Raw genomic sequence first — 22,957 nt, 5'->3', positions numbered from 1 at the left:
CATGGTTTGGAAGATTTACTACATTCATAAAAAATTTTGGATACACTCAAAGTAATTCAGACCACACCCTCTTCTTGAAGCGTGATGGTGGATAAATCACTACATTAATTGTTCATGTGGCTAACGTGATCGTAATTGGAAACAACACAGGAGAGCAACAAATGCTATAAAAGTATTTGTCTCAGGAATTTGAGATAAAGGATTTAGGTGCTCTGAAATACTTCCTCGGAATTGAAGTAGCAAGGTCAAAAATTGGTATTTTTCTGTCTCAAAGGAAGTATGTGATGGATTTACTCGCTGAAACAAGAATGCTTGGATGTAAGCATGCTGACACACCCATTGAGATGAATCACAACTTATGTGAAGACATGGATGATTTGCCAACCAATAAGGAACAATATCAGCGTCTTGTTGGAAGATTGATATATTTGGCACACACAAGACCAAATATTGCATGTGATGTGAGTGTGGTTAGTCAGTTTATGCATTCACAGAGTGTTTCTCATAGGAATGCAGTTGATCGGATCTTAAGATACTGAAAGTCAGCCCCTGGAAAAGGGTTAATATTCTCAAAGCATAGAAATCTTGAAGTTGTTGGATATACAGATGTTGATTGGGCTGGTTCCATTACAGATAGACGCTCTGCATTGGGTTACTTCATATTTGTTGGAGGTAACCTAGTCACTTAGCGGAGTAAAAAATAAAATGTGGTTGCTCAGTCTAGTACATAAGTAGTGTATCGAGGTATGGCTCAAGGAGTTTGTGAATTATTGTGGATCAGAGGACTCTTGACCGAATTGAGTTTTAAACCAGAGAAGCCAATGAAGTTACATTGTGATAACAAGTCAGCGATCGATATTGCCCATAATCCAGTTCAACATGATCGAACTAAATATGTCGATGTGGATAGACATCTCATCAAAAAAAAAATTGAGAATAAGATCATTTGTCTACCTTTTGTAAAATCAGAAGATCTGTTAGCATATGTCTTAATAAAAGCTGTATGTGAACGAGTGTTTTATAACTCACTTACCAAGTTGGGAATTGGTGACGTGTATACACTAACTTGAAGAGGAGTGTTGATGTGAGTTAACCTACTAAATCAAGTAGATTTATTTCCTAAGTTAATTAGGTGATTTATTTCCTTATTGCATATAGTTGACATATCCTTGTATAATTAGGAGATATTCTCCTAATTAATTACTGTATCTATTTCCTTATAAAGCACTCTTGTAAAATCCTATATATACCTCATGGAGAAGAATATAATTAACCTAAAGTATTCAAACCATATTCACATGTTAGCATGATGCATGCGGTTGAGGTAATGAATTTGCTTAAGACCGTATATGAGAAAGAAAGATTACTGAAAGAGGAGAGATTGGAATCCAAAAAAGAAAGAAAAAGAGAGTGGAGAGAAATGGCGGTGGTGGAGTTGTATTGGGTTGTGATACCCTCCACCTCTCGGCCCACAGCCTCTGCCACTGCAAGTACTTCGCTGCTCTCTTATCCGATCAATGGCTGGTAAGGTTTTGGTCCATGTGGCTTCAAGAGCCACAGCCACCAAAACTGGTCACAACCTCTCAATCGACCCGAAAGGCAGGGAAGTATCAATCTCCTCCCCCAAGCTCCCCCTCCTTATCCCAGCGGACCAAGGGACATGGAAGCTCACCCTCCTTTTCTCTGTCGTTAAAATTTATTCTTAAAATGAATGAATTTTTTAATAATTTGTTGACCGAATTGTCCTTCAACAACTAACAGAAGTTAAAAAGATTTGACAAAAATTGAGGATTGTCTTTGAATTGCTTCAAATTGAAACCACAGGGACAAAATTGACCAAATTGATACGACAGGGACGAGAGTGGTAAAAGTGGCAAACTATAGAGACCAAAAATGACTTTTTGTCATATTATTTCAAAGTGTTTATAGAAAATAAAAATAAAAATTCATATGAATAATACACTTCTTGTAAAAGCGTTGTTGTAACCTCATATATTTTCTCCACAAGAAGGAAAATACATACCATAATATTATAGTATTTGCTTGATCCTACTATACTTTAACACCCTAAATCTTACGTACCAGCTGTTGTCTCCACCACCATGGGAGACGAGAACATGACTTCTATCCCTACCCCAAGACACCTACGACAAACTTCATTAGTCCTACTTCTGTTGTGAACATACAACATGAGTCATATCATGACATGTGAACAATATAAACTTGTTAGATCATATTGTAGAGGAATTTTAATTGACTTCACCGTGATTTCCATGGATAGAATGGCGTCGTGCTCATATGTTAAAGCTTAAGGTATCATCCCAGTGGTTAATATTTTTGAAGTTCTATATGCCCATAAAATTTATGACAATTTTTTATGTCATTCTCTCGGGTTGTTCTAGCATTTTCCTTATGATATTGATCAAAATTTTGTTGCTAGATACTGCCTGGTGTGGGGGTCTTTTTCTTCCGGCAGCTGCAAATGGGCTGGGCTGCCGTAAAGGGAAAATTACTGAAATTGCCCCATGTGCCTGAGTTCGAAAATTAAGCCCCAAAAGCACTTCGAAAGGGCAGTAAAGCCTTAAGAAGTGTTCTGGTTACCTTCACCAACGAAAATGATGGCTGCTTACAGGTGATTTATGCTTGCTTACAGATAAAGTTTTAGCTTAGCATGAGGAGATTGTGGCATGGGAGCAAGGTCAGCATGAGTTGAGCACCAAAGAGGAAAATAAGGCTTCCTAGGGAGAAATGGGAGTGTTTAAGATGAGGGAGACAAGGTTTGCAGGATGATCTTGGCTAAAAAGGGGTAAAAGAAGGGCATTACTTCTTCCGGCAGCTTGACAGACTCTGAAAATAGTCTGTTAACAGAGAAGAACGAAGAAGAAGAGTGAATAGGGCTACTGGATTTTTGCAAGTAAGAGAGGGAGCTTGCTCTCTCAGCCTGGGTTGGTTTTTGCTAGGTGGAGGGGACCTCCTTTTATAGCTGCGGGAAACCTTCATTCCCCAAGAAACCCTAATGGTTTCTTCCCCAACTTAGCAAGGTTTTCCTTCTCTTTTCCTTTCCTCTCTTGACTTTTCCTGTTTTAGTGAGATTTTTCTCTATCTATTTGCACAAAATCAGGGATTTTGGAGCTCAAGGCCTCCTTTCCTGCAGTTGCTTCAGTAGAAGATTTCTACTTCCAGCCATTTTCTTCCTTTCTTTCTCACTCTTTCCTATAACCAGTTTTGATAGGGAAGGAGTTGGGATGTGTATGTTGGTTTGAAGAGTGTCTCTCTTCCTGGGAGCTTGCATGTTAACATCCCTTGGTTTCTCTGGTGTTTTGTTTTGGAACTTGATCCATTCCCATGTGCTGGCACTTCCTAGCAGCCTTATTCAATGAACTTTCAAACTTCCTTTTCGTGGCTTCTATTCCAGCTAGGTGCTGGAGCTTGTGGTTCATCTATGACAATTGTATGGGCTAAGGTTCACTAAGTAAATGGGCTATTTTTGTTGAATGATGGGCTTCTTGGTTGGGCTATTCTTTGATTGGGCTAATTTTGGTTGAGTTATTTTGGTTGGGTTATTTTCCTTTTTTGCTCACCCATATATTTGGGCTTAAGAAATGGGCTTGGGTTCCGAGGCTCCCAAGCAACCTGGAACCTCCATTTCTCGTCCCATCAATGGGCCTCATGACGACCTATTACCTTCCATACCACAACCCACTCAAGCAAGCCCCGGGCATCTTGCGTGGCTTGGGCCCACTTAAGCTTGTAGCATGGCGCGTTGTTTATTTGCTTGGCGTGGTATGTGTACAAGCGCATATGGCGAACTTTCGCGTGCCCAAATTGGGTTTCTTCTCGGTAAGGTATTGCATTGGGCTGAGCATTTATTTGGGCCGAAGCGTGGATTTTTTTGGGCCTCAACATTAGCCCCCTTGATTATTGGGGCCATGAATGTGTATTGAAATGGCCCAAATAATCAATTTCTAGCCCAAAAATAAAATGCAGTGGCATGGCATGGCATGGGTTTAGGAGCAACTCAAGGATGACCAGTTAAGTGTCTCTGAAATTACAGCCAGGTTTTTTCCGGGAAGGTTGGAGGGGTCGCAATGGTCCCACTTAAAACCCAATCCTTCTTAAACACCGAGGGTGTTGCCTTGAAGAACTTTCCTAGACACTGTAATTTTGGAGATTACTTACTAGATTTACCAACAGTTGACCTATTTTGTGGCATGATAAAGGAGAAAATGCTTGGTGGATTAGCTCAAAATAACTTAGCTTGCATGATTTATTTGCTTGAGTGACTAGAGAGACTTGATTTTGCATAGTTGTGATTCGCAAGAGTTGTATTGATTTGCACGCTTGATGTTGGCATGTATTCTTGGTATCTGGCTTAACGCTTGGCATTGACATATATGCTTGGCTTTGACTTGTATGCTTGGATACTTAGCATTGGCATGTATGCTTGGATGCTTGGCATTGGCATGTATGCTTGATTTTTGCATGTATGCTTGGTATTGCTTGGCTTTGGCTTGTATTGAGTTTACAGCACCAGCCCCAGAACACTTGAATTTGGCAAACAAAACCTTAGTGAACGTGATAGTGTGCGACATGATGGCTAGATATTGGAAGAATGCTTGAAGTAGGGCATGTGCTGGGAGGGTATTTGGAATAGGGCATGTGCTGGAAGGATATTTGAAACAGGACAGGTGCTGAAAAAAAATTTTAAATAGGGCATGTGCTGGAAGGATGTTTGAAGTAGAGCAGGTACTGAAAAATGTTTTGTTTGAAATGGGATAGGGCATGTGCCTGAAGCACGTGACTTGTCTTGACATGATTTACTTCTGGTTTTCTCTCATTCTCTTCTTTCTTCTTCTTCTTCAAGACCCAAACCCGTGGGTATTGTGCATCAGTACATAAGTCATATTTTGGAAGCTCGGATCAGAAAACTCTTGACAAAAGTTGCTCATCTGCTCGAGTACTATAGCCTGTAAAATTTTCTGAATTCTTTGAATTTTTCTGATGCCTCAAAGCTGGTCTGCAACTTCTGTGTTCATCCATGGCTGGTGAGGTTCTGCAGATTCTGCTTCTGCATGTATCTTTAACTTCTGATACTCGGATGACTGTGCTTACTTCACAAAATTTGCTCGAAATCATGTTGTTTATAGCATATCCGAAATTGAGGATCATCCACCCATTGTAGTGATCACTGCCTCCATTTTTCTGAAGCATGTTCAGGAGTTGATGTTGATGCCTTTGCTTTCTATGCATGAATGCTTGAGTTCCTCTTCATTTTCCAGAATTTGTGAACTAGAAATCGAATTCTGAGGTTGAGTTTCTGGTTTAGGATTCTAGCTTGGTGATAAACAAGAGTCATACGAGTTCACTTGGCTATGCATGCCAAGTGTTTGTCAAAATATCTCAAAGTAGCATGCTGGTTGTTTTTTGAACTTTTGAAATGTTTCTTTTCGAATCTGAGTTGGATCTTTATAAAAAATGGACTTCTCAATGGCTATGTTGGAATTGGTCTTGTGTCACTTGAAGAAAAAAATGAATTTTTGTTGGAATTTCAAAGTAAGGGCTAAGCTACTGGAGCTGTGCAGTTCCTCTGGCATGGGCTATTTTAGGAATCTGTTTGACATGCTTCCCTAGCTCGAAATGCAACGAAATTTTGGAAAAATGAAACTTGATATGTCTAGTTCTAAGCTGGAAAGTTTGGGATTTGTTGGTTGTAAGCTTGATTTATAGTGATTTTCTAAAGGTGGGATGTTCTAGCTAGGATGGTTGGAAAGCTTGTGTATAAGTTTTGCTTGGCATGTTGCTTTTGCTTGGGAATTTAGCATGTCCTTTCTGTTGGCATTGAGTGCTGATCTGAGTATTGCTAGAGCATGTTCTTGAGCAATATTGTTGTGAGAGCATGATGTTGAAAGGTATTGTCGTAAGAGCATGAGTTCTTCAAATTGCTTGAAATGCTTGAATGAAATGAAATTTTTTAGCATGTGGATTGGTATCACGCCTTTTGAATTTTGTCAGATGCTTGATAGATGAGTTTGCTTGCACTTTGAGAAAATTATGCTTCCAGCGCCTCCCTTTGCGTATGAGTACCTTTCCGGCGTCTGATTTTGGCTAACATATTCTCTTGTTTAGAATCTCCAAAGCATGAGAAAGCATGAGAAGTCTAATTTTCTAGGATTTTGATAGCATGAAAGTGAGTTTTGGTCTCTTGCAACTTGTCTTTGGAAATTATGCTTCAATAGCGATTATGCTTTCGGCATCCCCTTTTATCATGTGGTGGCCCTTTTTTGAGCTGGTGAAAAGGCTGAACTTTGCATGATGCGTTTTTTTCTATGTAGGTGTATACGTCTCTGGCACAGGCAGGGGAGGGTGCCGAAAGCCTGCGTTGTATCCATTGTCGCTGGAAGCTTCGAGTGTACCAATTTCGCAACTTGGCAATTTGGATTTCTATCTCGATTTCTCAGTAAATAGTTCTGCTCCTTCACTGGAATCTTGAGTCTTTCTTTTGGCTTTGTAGGAATAGACATAGACTGGTGTTTGGCCTAGGCTTGTTTTTCTTGTGAACACACGCTTGATTAAATCTGAACTTTTCTCCGATCTTGTGGAAATTGAAATTGACAGAATGCATGCTCTGCAATGCTTGAATCTTTTTGTATTTTGAGGGAGAATTTGCTTGTCATGGGAATTGCTTGAGAATTTTGCTTGCCATGGATAAATTGCATGCTGCTTTGATATTTGCTTAAGCCTTTTCTTTGGCGTGAGCTTGACTTGCATGCTTGGCGTATACTTTGCGTGTGCTACGTTCTTGACCACCTTCTTTGATTGAACTATATGCATCACGAGCATATGCTTGTAACTGCATGATTAATACATAGGGTTAGAGGCTGTTGAAAGCTGGAGGAGAGCACCATTTGTTTCCTCTTTTGAGCTTAGAGTTTGGACATGGCTAACTTTTTTTTCTTGGCTTTATAGGGATAGATATAAACATGTATATGATGGGTCTGCAAGATTGTCATGTAACTCATAGGGATTTTTTTGTTTTTGTGAAAAAGGTTACTAGGAGGTAAGTGGTGTTCAGTTTGTAACACTTGCTTTGTGAAAGGGTCTGCTGGAATGATTGATTGAGCATGAAATGGGAACTTTGCTTGTCATAAGCTCGAGTAATAGATTGCATGATGCTTCAAATTTTTTTTTTTGTTTATGCATTTCGCTTGGCATGAGATGGCTTGCTTTGCTTGGCCTGTAAAGTTCATATAGCTTGCATGCTAGCATGGAGATTTCTTGGCTTTAACACAGAGAACCTGCTTCATACTTTGCCCTTTTACAGCATATTCCTCGTTGGTAATTCTTGCAGGGACTCACATAATAAGTCCCAATGACCTTTGTGATGAGTGATGGCCTATTTCCCCTTGCACGACGGGTTGAAGAACGGACAACTACCTTCATAGCTTAGAAACACTTACCAAGACTCGATCATAGGCACTGAGTAAGCTTTGGAAGCTACTCTCATTTCCAGGTGTTGTATAGAAGAAAGACATGTTTCCGGCGGCCACCTTATTTTTTAATACCCTTGCAGCATCACTAAGGGTTGGCCACAGTGGTTCGATCGCGAGTTGACAGCCCCGACTACCAAAGATGTTTTGTCAAGGAAACATCGTTTTTGACCTTACAGCAGCGTGCTGAAAGGGCTTAAGCATGTGTCTTATTAGGATTTTGCATGGACTTCCGGCTGAATACTTAGAAGAAGCACACATTATTATTATTATTATTATTTTTAAGCACGAACTGCTTGTAGCATGAAGATGTATGCATGATCCCCTTAAGCAAGAGTTGTCGTTAATGCGTTAAGCCTTCAGGAACATGAATTGGAGAGCCAGTGCCGTAAGCCATGAGACCTTCTCCTTGACAAATAAGCGATTGAGAATGGCGCTCGGTGCATGGTGGAAACATCGAAAGGATCATCTAATAGTGCTTCTTCTATTCTGTTTTAGTCATGCACCGTGATCTAATTGAGGTACCCGGTTCTCCTTCTTTGCACCATAATATATATATATATATATTCTTTTAATAGAAAGGGCATATCTTCCAGCACCATATTTCTCTAACACTTGTCCTTATTTCGCTTTGCAGGCGGCATTTCTTTGTTGTAGGGGCTGGCTGGCTCAGTGTGTAGTAGCTTTTCCTTTTGAAACTGCAGGGTGTATCGATCTTTAGCATAGTTGACTGCATTTGGGCCCGAGTTGTACCCCTTTTTTTTTGAGAGCCTAAAGCTCATGTTGTCGGGAACTTGGAACACAACATTGTTGCATACTTTCTGTCAAAACTTTTGATGTAGAGTGCTTGAGATATTGAGCTTCGGCCTGTTTTGTACGTTTTGCTTCGTTGGAAATAATGAAATGCATGAATTGTTGCGGTTTGGAATGCATTGAGATAAAGATTTCCAGCTTGTTTTGTACACTCCGCTTGGTTGAAATGCATGAGTTGCTTGAGATTTTAACAGGTCAGGTTGTGGTAGGTGCAAGGTACATGCTGCCAATTTTTTTTAGGTTGAGAACATCTCACAAGTCGCGAAGGACACACTTCCTACTCCTCCTCTTGGGACGTCTGGCGTAGCTGCCGACACTGCCATGCGCCTTCCAGTAGCGCAGCCTCCTACTCATCCTTTTCCAAGCACATCTGACACAACTGCCGGCACCTCTCCACAGCTTCCAGCAGTGCTGCCTCCTACTCCTCCTTTCCTAAGCACATCTGACACAACTTCCGGCACCTCTCCACAGCTTCCAGCAGTACCGCCTCCTTTCCTAAGCACATCCGACACAACTGCCAGCACCTCTCCACAGCTTCCAGCAGTGCTGCCTCCTTTCCTAAGCACATCCGACACAACTTCCGGCACCTCTCCACAGCTTCCAGCAGCGCCGCCTCATGGTGAGATTATTGATGACAGCCATAAAGACGGTGATGTGGAAAAGCATGTCTTGGCAAGATTGAGAGAATTCCTTCATGGCGTTCAAGGCCTTCTTTGATGGTGGTGCTAAGATCTTTTGATCTATCGATGAGCTTCTTCCGCTTTGTCGCAGGTTCGATGGTTAGGCACCCTTTCAAGGCACTTTTGTGTATCCAGAGACGGTTGCGGTTTTGAGGAAATTTATGGATCGATATGGGAGTTTCATGGAGGTCACGGGGGTCATCTCCTCCTCCTCGAGAAGTGCCGCCTTCCGGGCTCTTGGCTTGGTACTTCATGGGATAGATACCATGGAGCTCCTTGATATTACTGATCACAAACTACTTTGTTGGCGGACGCGATATGTGAGGCCATAACTCTGGGCTTTCATGTGGACTTCCTCATTAATCTCGTGAGGAACCTAGCATGTGCTGTCTTTGGAGAGCGGGCCATTCATAGCATGAAATTATCACATGGTTCCAGTGAGGTGAAAGCTGCTGCCGACATTTTGAACATTAAGCAACAGGAATTGGACAGCCAGCGCAGGGAAGTGCATGCCCTTCTCCTTGCTAAGGGTATTTCTGCCGACAATGATGAGTGTGTGACAGAGGCAATAGTCAGATCATCTCCTAGGGCTTCTTTCGTTCTTTTTGGGCATTCTTCATAGCTTCAAGGTATATAATTCCCTTTTTTTTTTCTTTTTTTTTTCTTTTTTTTCAGGCTACTCCTTCCAGCATCACTTGGTCTTGACACACATCTTCTTCTTGCAGGTTGTCTCCTCTTGGCTTGGTGATCGATTATCTTGGCACATGGTTCTGTTCCCTTGGAGACCATAGGCTGCATGGATCTTTAGCATGTGCAGTTTTATCTTGCTTTGACTGTAGTTTTTTTTTTCTTTTTCTTTTGGACACTTTAACGACCATGTCGTTATAACTTTGTAATGTAGTGTTGAATCACTGGAGCTTGTATTAATTTCTGAATGCTTGAGGCATGTTGTAATCTGCATGTCTTATATATATTGCTTGATTGGCAAAATTTGTTTTTATGAACTGCTGGAGGTTCTCTGACAGGTTGGATATCCTTAAAAACAAGGTATATGCTGCCAAAATTTTGTCTGACCACTAGGCCTGAAAAACACCCTCTTGTCATACCTAAAAAGGGTCTGACTAGTATATGCATGTTCTCTGTAAAATTCCTAGATGTTTTGCATATTCTGGTTGCTTATCAAAAAAGGGACAATGGTTTCGTTGTTCCAGCAGCTCAAGAATGCATGCCCCATATTATTTTGCTTTGGCGTGCTGTTTGTTGATGGCCCCGGACCCCATCCAAGTGACTTTGCTTGGCATGTCTCACTGCTAAGTTGTGTGCTTTTTTTTTTTTTTTTTTTTTGGTGCAAAAGCAACTCAACAATAGTAAGGCTTTGAGCCATTTTGCATTGATGAATACTCCAATCAAATTAAGCCCCCAAGTATGAAAGGGCCAAGGAGTGTGCATGTCTTGCAATAGCATGAAAGGTTGTGGCTTAGATTGGCATGTATTTGGCATGTGTTGCAGTAGGCTGTCATGCTCTGCAGAGATATTTAACAGAGCCACAGCTGCTGCTTTACATCATACAGATCATAACCCAACTAATCAAAGAGTGATTTGCAGCTCATAACCCATTGCACTTTCTTCAACTTTTGTGAGGTTATGAGAGGTTACGGCAGCTGTCTCTTGATAATCTTGCTAACCAAATGAAGCCCCCAAGTGGCGTTCTTCCGGCATGTCCAATGTGAATACTTTGCTGCTGGAACCATTCTCCCATCCATCAGTAAGTGGCCATGGGGTGGTTTTGAATATTTACACCCGTAAGCTTTTTCCATGTTTCCACAAGGCTCTCAAATAGCCTTCGATGGCTTTGGGTCATTGCATGGCGTGATGAACTTAGGATATCCCTCTATTGCAATGTTGACAATTTGGCATGATAGCATGGCTTCTTCTCTGCGCTTCCGGCAGCTAGAAACACCAAGTTTTCATTTTTATGTTGATTGTGTTGCTTGAAAAGCTTGATCTTGTGATATCTGGTTTTGCTTGAAATGATTGCATCAAGTGAAATGTTTGAGTTGCATGATTTTGGAGTTGGATTGTTTCTTCTTGGCATGATTCCTCTTTAGACCATCTCCTATGGCACAATTTTGTTGTTGGCATGGCTTGGCGCCACTGAGCGTGTTGAGATGCTGATCGGTGCAGGAACATAGGGTCCCATGCTCCTTGAGGCTTGAGGTGTAGAGAAGTGTACTCATCGTCTTTAAAAGGACAAAGTGCTTGACAGATATATAATTTCTGCATGACCAAAGCAGATGGTGGTTAAAATAATACATGTGTTGCAGCTTGTAAATGAATATAATTGATATTTGTCGATTTCAAATGAATGTCATCCAACATCATTAACTAACGAATGAATCACACATCAATATTAAACCAACATAGGTTGCTTTCAGTAATATGCAAGCATGTGATGCTTTGGAAATTATTAAAGCACGTGATGATACTCGTGCTTTGAGTAGTGTGTAAATGCCTAGTGTTTGTATTCCTTTCAAAGTGAAAGACAAGAAATAAAGGAAGCTGAATAGCCCAACTTCACTCTGTTGGTATTGGCCTAAAACATGATTTATATATATATAAGAAAAAAAAAATTTATCATTACATGTTTATATTTGAATAGATGACATGCTTGTGCTGCTTTTACAAGTATGACATATGGCATGATAATATATATTTTATTGTGAAATCTTAAAAAGGTAGGAAAGAAAAAGAAAGATTTTCTTATCTTTGGCCTCCAATAGAGAGCATGTGGAGTGTGGAACCGAGATTGGCATAGAAAGTCAGGGCATTCTGTGGGCAGTGCTAAAGATGGAGGTGATGCAAGCAGCGTTCCGAAGAGGACTTGTTCAATCTTGAGTTGCATGGATAAATTGAGCTTTGGGGGTTAAGGAGCATATATACTAGCATGATGTTTGAAATAGGGCAGGGGTTAAGAAGATTTGAAATGAGGTAAGTGCCATAAATTCTTTGCTTGTAGAGTAGGAGCTGAAAGAATGTAACTTGGCTTGGAATGATATAGTTGGACTTGCTGATGTGAATAATGTTCACACAAGTCTTGGAACCAAGGCATAGCTTAGTTTAGCATGAGAAACTTTGAAGTGCTTGTGCTTGACTTTTTTTTTTAATTGGCAGGAAGCCCCCAAGTCATTTGGAATTGAATTTTGACTCCTCTTTTTTTTTTTTTTTTTTTTTACAGATTTGCTTGGCACGAAACCCCCAAGTATTTTGGAGTTTGCATGTGTAGTTCGCTCAAAGGCATGAATGATGAATTTGCCAAAGCCCCCAGCCCTCTTACAATATCTTGTTTTACTTGAGAATGGAGATCTAAGGCATAAACAAAGGGAGCATGTGAGCAATCGATATCATGTTTGTTCTGCAAAGCAGATAGCCAAAAAAAGAAAAGGAAAGAAGGAATGCTCTTATCTCTTTATTTTCTTTGGTTTATTGCTTCTAGCAGCAGCTCTTCCAACGATGGTGTTTGAATGACAAGCTTGGCTCTGTCCTTCTTCCTTGGAGGCATTGATGAAGATAATGGCTTAATCCCCAACAGAGTCGCCAATTTATGTGGGGGTCTTTTTCTTCCGGCAGCTGCAAATGGGCTAGGCTGCCGTAAAGGGAAAATTACTGGAATTGCCCCCTGTGCCTGAGTTCGAAAATTAAGCCCCAAAAGCACTTCGAAAGGGCAGTAAAGCCTTAGGAAGTGTTCTGGTTACCTTCACCAACGAAAATGATGGCTGCTTACAGGTGATTTATGCTTGCTTACAGATAAAGTTTTAGCTTAGCATGAGGAGATTGTGGCATGGGAGCAAGGTCAGCATGAGTTGAGCACCAAAGAGGAAAATAAGGCTTCCTAGGGAGAAATGGGAGTGTTTAAGATGAGGGAGACAAGGTTTGCAGGATGATCTTGGCTAAAAAGGGGTAAAAGAAGGGCATTACTTCTTCCGGCAGCTTGACAGACTCTGAAAATAGTCTGTTAACAGAGAAGAACGAAGAAGAAGAGTGAATAGGGCTACTGGATTTTTGCAAGTAAGAGAGGGAGCTTGCTCTCTCAGCCTGGGTTGGTTTTTGCTAGGTGGAGGGGACCTCCTTTTATAGCTGCGGGAAACCTTCATTCCCCAAGAAACCCTAATGGTTTCTTCCCCAACTTAGCAAGGTTTTCCTTCTCTTTTCCTTTCCTCTCTTGACTTTTCCTGTTTTAGTGAGATTTTTCTCTATCTATTTGCAAAAAATCAGGGATTTTGGAGCTCAAGGCCTCCTTTCCTGCGGCTGCTTCAGTAGAAGATTTCTACTTCCAGCCATTTTCTTCCTTTCTTTCTCACTCTTTCCTATAACCAGTTTTGATAGGGAAGGAGTTGGGATGTGTATGTTGGTTTGAAGAGTGTCTCTCTTCCTGGGAGCTTGCATGTTAACATCCCTTGGTTTCTCTGGTGTTTTGTTTTGGAACTTGATCCATTCCCATGTGCTGGCACTTCCTAGCAGCCTTATTCAATGAACTTTCAAACTTCCTTTTCGTGGCTTCTATTCCAGCTAGGTGCTGGAGCTTGTGGTTCATCTATGACAATTGTATGGGCTAAGGTTCACTAAGTAAATGGACTATTTTTGTTGAATGATGGGCTTCTTGGTTGGGCTATTCTTTGATTGGGCTAATTTTGGTTGAGTTATTTTGGTTGGGTTATTTTCCTTTTTTGCTCACCCATATATTTGGGCTTAAGAAATGGGCTTGGGTTCCGAGGCTCCCAAGAAACCTGGAACCTCCATTTCTCGTCCCATCAATGGGCCTCATGACGACCTATTACCTTCCAAACCACAACCCACTCAAGCAAGCCCCGGACATCTTGCGTGGCTTGGGCCCACTTAAGCTTGTAGCATGGCGCATTGTTTATTTGCTTGGCGTGGTATGTGTACAAGCGCATATGGCGAACTTTCGCGTGCCCAAATTGGGTTTCTTCTCGGTAAGGTATTGCATTGGGCTGAGCATTTATTTGGGCCGAAGCGTGGATTTTTTTGGGCCTCAACACCTGGCCATTAGCTTGAGCATAATTGGGTATAAAAGTGCAACAGCGCTGTGGTTTGGGATTGTTGGATTGACCAATTATCCCACCTTTCCCCTTCTAAGATAAGAATTCGTTTGTGATAATAGCTTGGGTGTAAAGCTTCATGGGGATGTGATTCAATGTGATTGTACATCTACTTTGTTTGGGGTTTGGCAAACTTGGGTGGCTATGATGGAGGTTGGGTTATAGGGAGGTGGTGACTGGCTAGGGTTGGGGCAAACAGGTTGAGAGGAGAAGCGGTGAGAGAGTATTTTAATTTTAAATATTTCCTTTTTTAAATATTTTTTATATAAATATTGTTATTTAAAAGCAACAAATTTTTTTAAATAATTTATAGACCGAAATGCTCCTCAATAAATAACAACAGTTAGAATAATTTAACATAAATTGAACAATATCTTCGAATTGCTTGGAATTGAAAAATCACATTAACTTTAACGGTATTAAAAAAAAAAAAAACCACGAAGACTAAAAGTGCCTAAATTTCTTTATGCGACAAAATTATTACGCAAGTCGCATATTTAAAATAAAATGGACTGTTGACTGAGAAGCATAAAACACCTCCTACATCGCGACAATTGAAATTACCAGAAAAGGGCAAGTGAAACGTTCTCTCCCACCGAATAAATAAGCCAAGGGATTTTGTCAAAAAAAAAAAAAAAAGCCAAGGGATATCTGTTGGAGTGTTCATTTTTGTCTTGGCAGACCCAAAAAGTTAAAAAAATTAAAAATTAAAAATTAAAAAAAAACCTTCATATTTGTCTTCTTGCCATTGTGCCACTTGGTTATTTTCTGGGGCCCCCAATCAATGTGTAACTAAAAAGTGAATTTCATATACACATTGATTTTATTTATATATATTACATGTGCATACGAGGATCAAGCCTCACCCACATCTAGCCAATCAAAGTTCTCACTTCTATTGCTCCTCATCACCTCTCCAATTCCCCCTTCACTCATTTCTTATCTGTCATATATCAAACTCAAAACTCACAAACACAACACATCTCTCCATATCTCTAAGCCCATCTCCTCCCTTCCCCTTTGGCCCTCCTAACTTCTCCTACTTCTCCTCCTCCTCCTCCACCACCACCACGACCACACACAACTCTCTCTCTCTCTCTCTCTCTCTCTCTATGGCAACCAAGTCTTTCGAATCCATATGCCACAATCACCACTCACTCCTCAACCACCACCACCACACAGAGATAGCTCCTTCCACACTCTCCTCCACTCTCTTCCTCAAACCCACCACCACAAACACCCCAAACACCATAAGCATTTCTTCTCTCTCCTCCACCAAAACCTTCTCAATCTCACCCACCACTTCACTCTCCACACCCTCCTCCACCCAAGCCATCTCCTTTGACCTCCTACAGCAGCACCTCTCCACCCAAAACTTCCGTGAAGCGGACGAAGAAACCCGCCGCCTCCTCATCGTCCTGGCCGGAGAACAAGCCCAGAAGCGAGGCTACGTCTTCTTCTCCGAGGCCCAGTTCATCTCAGAAGCCGACCTCAAGGCCATTGACGACCTCTGGAGGCAGCACAGCAACAACAAATTTGGGTACAGCGTCCAGAGAAAAATATATGGCAAAGTGAGCAATGACTTCACCAAATTCTTCATTAAGGTTGGGTGGATGAAGAAGCTGGACACAGAAGTTGAGCAATACAACTACAGAGCCTTCCCCAATGAGTTCATCTGGGAGCTCAACGAGGACACACCAGAAGGCCATCTGCCATTGACGAATGCTTTGAGAGGAACCCAGCTGCTCAAAAGCATTTTAGAACATCCAGCTTTCAAGCCCACAGAGGAAGAGCTGCTTCAGGCCAAGGCTGCAGGTGAAGACATGGGCAATGGAGTTACAGGGTTGAAAGGGTTCATGGATGGCTCCAAAAGCAAAAGAGTGCTCAAATCAGACTATAGCTTTTGAATTTGAAATATGATCAATTTGAATGTTCTGGAACTTACCCAGTATCAATATTTGCACAGGAAATTAAAATGACATTTGGGGTTTTTGTAACAATTAATTAATGTGCTTGGTTGATGATTGCTTCTACTTTTTTTTTTTTTTAAATTCTTAACATTTTTTTTGTAAAATGGATAATAGTATTTTGTTATTTTCGATTAGTCATAGACTGACGGGAAAATCAAACACGAATCAAACATAAATAATATTTTATTATCAATTAGAAATAGCAAAACATTTATTTCGTAATTGACTGCTGAAAATAACAAAACAGTAATTTCACAAAGTATTTCTCCTGCAAAAAGCATGATTTAAGTGAAAATATTATTGTTTATATAAAATATGAATGAGCAGCAGATGAAGAGCAGAAGACTTTGTGAAATGTGCCCAATGGAAAGCGAACTGCAAATGTGTAGAACTTTACAGAGCGTTTCATTTTGGCGTTTCGAAACGATGGAGAAGACACATCAAAATCAGACCCTGCCCTTCTCTGTCTTGCTGGTTGTCGTTTTGTGATATTTTTATATTGGCCTTGTAAATGGGAAGCTGGGATGGGAAAATGCTGCTTTTGCTTTTAATTACATTCATACATGTATATGGCATATCCAAAGAAACATGTGTGGCATAGAAATTATTAAGATTAATCGTTTTATTAGTCTTTGAACTTAAATTTGATTTGTATTTGAGTATTTTAATTTTCAAAATCGTTCTCGTAGTCCTTTAACTTCACTTTCGTTAGGATAAATGGTCATACCGTCAATTTTGTTAATTTTTTCGGTTAAATGTAAGGGCAAAATAGTATTTTTATATTAAAACAAAAAAAAATCATATCTTTAAAATACCAATATAAGAAATTGAAATGAAAAACCAAAAAAAAAAAGGTGGGGAGTAGAAATTGAGATACATGGATAGAGAGTTTAATTTTAATTTTTTATTTATATTTTAATCAATTTTGATACAAAAATACTATTTTATCCCTGTATTTAACATAAAATTTAACAAAATTGACGGCAGAACCATTTGTCCTAACGAAAACTGAAGTTGAAGGACCACGGAAATGATTTTGGAAATTGAGGGCCCTAAATGCAAATCAAGTCTAAGTTCAGGGACTAATAAAACAATTAACACAAATTATTAATTTTTTTGTAATGAGAAAAATTTTAAGAGGAGATTAGCTACTCTCACCACCACCGCCATACCTATAACCTCGAGCCAAAAGGACTTACGCGTGGCACTCAACTGTCACGTGTATGAATTTATGTAAGAAATTATAGATTGTACACCAATAAGGATTGCTGGCAATGAGACTTGAACAATGATAGAGCTAAAAATAGTACAAGGACCTTACTAACTGAACTAACTCTGGTTGGTGTGTGGCATATAAATTAGGGTAAACTACAGTAAACCCCCAACCTATAGGGTCATTTACGAGTTCATACTCGATTTTATGAACATTTACGAGTACATACTCAACGTCGCGGAAAACCTACAACTTGCCCCTTCCGTTAGCCAAACTGTTAGTAAATTTGTTAAATGCTGACGTGTCAAAAATGAGACCCTTTTTTTTATGACATGGGCTTCCGCGTGGACCAAAAATTAATAAAAATTCTATTGTACTGTTTAAATTATTTTAAAACCTCTCTCTCTCTCTGTGAACCCATAACCAGAACGGCAAATCATAGCGTGAGTTCACGAACGAGGCGCTGGCGTCGTCGTCGAAGAACAGAGCATGGCGGCCCACCACCTCTAGATCCATTTCTTCACGACCGTCGTATTGGGTCGGAATTTGAGACAGAGCACAGAGAGAGAGGAGATGGGATTAGGATTTAGGAACCAAAAGAAATCCTAATTGTGATTTTCTCAAGGGTTGGGATTCGACAAAGGACAAGGTGGACCTATTTTGACTCTCTCTTTATGTTTTGTTGTTGTTTGATCTGGGCAGATACAGGTGACAAATCTGATCTAGTTGCTGCTTGCCCATTGTTGGGCTTGTTGATCTGGGCGCAGTCATCTCCCTTACAGCACCACCAGCGCACCTCCGACTCCCTTCTCTCTCTCTCTCTCTCTCACCACCTAGATTTATTCAGCAGAATTTTGTCAAAATTCAAAACCTAAAAAAGAACACATCACTGATATAATTGATGTAAGAAAAAAAAAATTTCACAAGTCAATACAGAAGATCCAATAGATGCAAGTTTAAAGCTGAAAAAAGCTTCAGCAAAAAACGACTACTCTTCATTAAACATCAACAAAAAAGCTGGGGGTGGAACTAAAGTGATTGTGGAGGGAGATGAGAAAGAGTGGCTTGGCAGGGGATTAGAAGATAAGATGGCTTTGGAAAATGAAAACATACAGAGACACAAAAACAAAAGGTAAATGATACTATCGAGAGAGAGAAATCTGGGTGGTGGGCGAGAAGAAATTGGGTGGGGGAAGAAATCTAGGGTTGAAGAAATCTGGGGTGTGGGAAGAAATCGGGAGAGAGAGAATTGGGAAGGGTTTTATTTTTTATTTTTTAAATTTAAATTTAATATGTTTAAGTTTTAAAATCAATTTTTTATTAATTTTTGGTCAACGTGGAAGTCTATGTCATAAAAAAAGGGATCCTATTTTTAACAGATTCACTAAATTAATTACAAAAAAGGGATCCTATTTTTAACAGATTCACTAAATGACGCTAAAAGTTGGGGAATTTACTATAGTTAACTCAATAAATTAATTACAAAGAAGGAGCATTACAATTTACACGAGAACATTATAAAGAAGGAGAAGTGTATATTATCGACCGACCGTCCACCAAATTAGGTGTGTCTGAATTAATCTACAAAAGCAGACATATGACATTGGTGTCACACTATCTACACACTGTTATAAATCTAGAGAAATTGGAGAGGAAATTGAGAGAGAGAGAGAGAGTTTCTTCATTCTCATTTCTATGTATAATACAAGTAGAGGGAGAAGCCTATTTATAGGCAAGTAGAGGTGTAGAGGTGGGCTCCACCATATATTTTACAACACTCCTCCTTGGAGACCACAAATGATACAGAATATGTCTCTTTAAAAACCTTGCCAGTAAAAACCCAGTGGGACAAAAACTGGTCAAAGGGAAAAAGAGTACATAATCATGTGTAACATAAAATTCTATGTATATTGACGCACGTGCGACACTGCCTCGTTAAAACCTTGCCAGGAAAAACCCAGTGGGATAAAAACCTGGACGAAGGAAAAAGAGTACAGTGTTTGAAGATCTTTATTGATAGCGCGCTCCCCCTGATGTTTGGCAAAATATCTTTAAGTCATACTGTTGATCAGCTTTCTGAATATCGTAGTTGACACTGCTTCTGTGAGTCAATCTTGAGTGACACTGCCTCGTTAAAACCTTACCAGGAAAAAAACCCAGTGGGATAAAAACCTGGATGAAGGAAAAAGAGTACAGTGTATGAAGGTCTTTATTAAAACCATGCTCCCCCTGATGAATATCTCCCCCTGAAAAATTTAGGACTAGCTTTTGTCCAGTAAGCGACCATAAAAATTTTCATAGTATACCCTAAACCCTTGAGCGACACTGCCTCGTTAAAACCTTACCAGGAAAAACCCAATGGGATAAAAACCTGGATGAAGGAAAAAGAGTACAGTGTGGAGCTGAGCTCTATCTGGTCTAGTATACTTCTGGAAAAACATTTAAGGACCAACGGATAAGACTCTCTTAGTATAAGCAAGAATCTCGTTGGTATAATGCTTGATCGAGACAAATATTTCATGAATTCTGCAGAAACTTTAATGTGTTGCAATCACATTATAATCAATGTACTCACTGAGGTAATTTATGCATATTAATATTGAGTACAAATTTTTAGCTTCAAGCACATGTCCTTTAGGGACTTGCTTTATGCAATTGTCAATCCTCTCAACGGATTTTGTCTAAAAGGGATTAAACTTTATGACACATTATATAGCTTTTACCCAGCTATTTATACATCTTTAGGAAATCGCTTCTGGCGATATGCTCCGTGCATTTAATAACCCTTAAAGATAATATGTTGGTCTCCGTAATTGTGTAATAAGGGGGGCGCAATTGAATCTGTAAATATGGAGAAAACCCAACATTCCTTGTTTCTGCCAGAAACAGTGTGTCATACAAAGTAGGTATATTCTCTTTTATTCCGAACACCCAAGTATAAATTTCAGTATTAACAAATTTTGGGGTTCGTATTGTGGGTTTGTTCTTTCACGTTCATTCTCATCTATAATGGAATTACCTCGTTCCATTTTGGCCAATAATATTGTCGACATTTAATAATTGAACGTGGTTCCAATCAACACAGCCCATTGATGATTTGAGTAGCTACTCCAAAACCAAAAATTGTCATTCATCAATTCATAATCTCACAATTCTCATGTGCATGCGCATGCATCAATTATAAGCATTCCTTTGCTTTTGGGTACCCAAGCCACTTCATGGGGCTTTTATTATATGAGAATGTGGATTATAACCTCCAATAGAGCGTTATTTTACAGTAGGGCGTGGATAATCTCTATTTAGAGAGTTGGAACATTTAGAACCTATATATCTATCATGCTGCAGGCATGCCACAGATTAATACATACATGTCAATTAATTTCTGGGACTTTAACCCATATAATTTGCTACGCATTAGGCGTGCATAATATCAATATTGACACGTTAAAGGATTGTCCTTTCGGGACTTCAATCCATATTATTTGCTACGCAACAGGCGTGCACCCATATATCTGTCATGCTGCAGGCATGCCACAGATTAATACATACATGTCAATTAATTTCTGGGACTTTAACCCATATAATTTGCTACGCATTAGGCGTGCATAATATCAATATTGACATGTCAAAGGATTGTCCTTTCGGGACTTCAATCCATATCATTTGCTACGCAACAGGCGTGCATCATATTGATCACTCTATACCCATATTCTGTTCTTATGGTACATTTGTGGGGGTCTTTTTCTTCCGGCAGCTGCAAATGGGCTGGGCTGCCGTAAAGGGGAAATTACTGAAATTGCCCCCTGTGCCTGAGTTCGAAAATTAAGCCCCAAAAGCACTTCGAAAGGGCAGTAAAGCCTTAGGAAGTGTTCTGGTTACCTTCACCAACGAAAATGATGGCTGCTTGCAGGTGATTTATGCTTGCTTACAGATAAAGTTTTAGCTTAGCATGAGGAGATTGTGGCATGGGAGCAAGGTCAGCATGAGTTGAGCACCAAAGAGGAAAATAAGGCTTCCTAGGGAGAAATGGGAGTGTTTAAGATGAGGGAGACAAGGTTTGCAGGATGATCTTGGCTAAAAAGGGGTAAAAGAAGGGCATTACTTCTTCCGGCAGCTTGACAGACTCTGAAAATAGTCTGTTAACAGAGAAGAACGAAGAAGAAGAGTGAATAGGGCTACTGAATTTTTGCAAGTAAGAGAGGGAGCTTGCTCTCTCAGCCTGGGTTCGTTTTTGCTAGGTGGAAGGGACCTCCTTTTATAGCTGAGGGAAACCTTCATTCCCCAAGAAAACCTAATGGTTTCTTCCCCAACTTAGCAAGTTTTTTCCTTCCCTTTTCCTTTCTTATCTTGACTTTTTCCTATTTTGGTAGACTTCCCAGATCAATTTGCACAAAATTAGGAATTTTGGAGCTCAAGGCCCCCTTTCCCGCGGCTGCTCCAGTGGAGGTTTTCCACTTCCAGCCATTTTATTTTCCTTTCTTTCTCACTCCTTCCTATGACCAGTTTTGATAGGGAAGGAGTTGGGATGTGTATGTTGGTTTGGAGAGTGTCTCTCTTCCTGGCAGCTTGCATGTTAACACCCATTGGTTTCTCTGGTGTTTTGTTTTGGAACTTGATCTCTTCCAATGTGTTGTCACTTCAGCAGCTCTGTTCAATGATTCTGCAGACCTCTACGTGGCTTCTATTTTTTCCAGCAAAGGGCTGAGATTTTATGGCTTATTTTTGGGGTTTTTGTATGGGCTAAAGTGGTTTCTTAAGCAAGTGGGCTATTTTATTAAACATTGGGCTTTTGGTTGGGCTATTCTTTGATTGGGTCATTTTGGTTGGGTTATTTTCTCTTTTGTGCTCACCCACATGTTTGGGCCTAAGAAATGGGCTTGGGTTCCGAGGCTCCCAAGCAACCCGGAACCTCCATTTCTTGACCCATCAATGGGCCTCATGACGACCTATTACCATCCATACCACAACCCACTCAAGCAAGCCCCGGGCATCTTGCGTGGCTTGGGCCCACTTAAGCTTGTAGCATGGCATGTTGTTTATTTGCTTGGCGTGGCATGTGTATAAGCGCATATGGCAAACTTTCGCGTGCCCCAAATTGGGTTTCTTCTCGGTAAGATATCGCGTTGGGCTGAGAATTTATTTGGGCCGAAGCGTGGATTTTTTGGGCCTCAACAACATTAATCTGTGCAGTGTATTATCAATGTATCCAACTTGCAATCTGTAAAATTTGCATTAATAATTCATGGATACATACAAGCCATTCTTTTGGAACGGACTTATCTTCCCATTTGGTTACCTTTCAAGATAAAATATCAAATAAGTATATAAGCAAAAAAATAACACAAGTATTGCTTACATCCTTAGGTGGGAGAAACTTTTCTCAAGTATCATTCAAGCTTGTATCGGCCCAGTAAATGTAATGCTTGATGATCTAGTTATATCCTGCAATAGTAAAATCACAACTCTTTTCTCTGTCAAAAACAAATAATCCTCAGAGAGTTACAGAAAGAGAAAAAATGCAAAAAGAGAAGGTAAGCAATCAGGGAAGGAAGCTGGTGGGAGCAGACAATAAGCTCTCATATCTCCTAGTCTAGAAGGACTTCCGGAGATTAGAGCATAAGATCACCTTCACAGTTTCCTGATGTAGCGGAAACGTGATTAGGGATAGTCTCGCTTC

The 22,957-nt window shown here is 40.1% G+C and overlaps 1 protein-coding gene and 2 long non-coding RNA genes across 3 annotated transcripts; all 3 read left to right on the top strand.

The window, feature by feature from the left end:
• LOC109948394 lies at positions 4,926-7,179 on the top strand. Its single transcript, XR_002271013.1, has 2 exons — positions 4,926-5,045; positions 6,333-7,179. It is a non-coding gene; the product is annotated as an uncharacterized LOC109948394 (long non-coding RNA).
• LOC109948395 lies at positions 8,908-9,953 on the top strand. Its single transcript, XR_002271014.1, has 2 exons — positions 8,908-9,609; positions 9,706-9,953. It is a non-coding gene; the product is annotated as an uncharacterized LOC109948395 (long non-coding RNA).
• Positions 14,416-16,130, top strand: LOC18794001 (tetrapyrrole-binding protein, chloroplastic). Its single transcript, XM_007224659.2, has one exon. The coding sequence runs from the start codon at positions 15,210-15,212 to the stop codon at positions 16,002-16,004; it is 795 nt and encodes a 264-aa protein (XP_007224721.2). The 5' UTR covers positions 14,416-15,209; the 3' UTR covers positions 16,005-16,130.

The sequence above is a fragment of the Prunus persica genome, chromosome G1 (assembly GCF_000346465.2).
Source record: "Prunus persica cultivar Lovell chromosome G1, Prunus_persica_NCBIv2, whole genome shotgun sequence".
Lineage (NCBI taxonomy): Eukaryota > Viridiplantae > Streptophyta > Magnoliopsida > Rosales > Rosaceae > Prunus > Prunus persica.
Note: the sequence above shows the minus strand (reverse complement) of the source record. Positions and strands in the feature narration are given on the sequence as shown.

What these genes read in the sequence shown, in the direction of transcription:
- LOC18794001 (XM_007224659.2), top strand. Translation starts at nt 15,210, where the DNA reads ATGGCAACCAAGTCTTTCGAATCCATATGCCACAATCACCACTCACTC.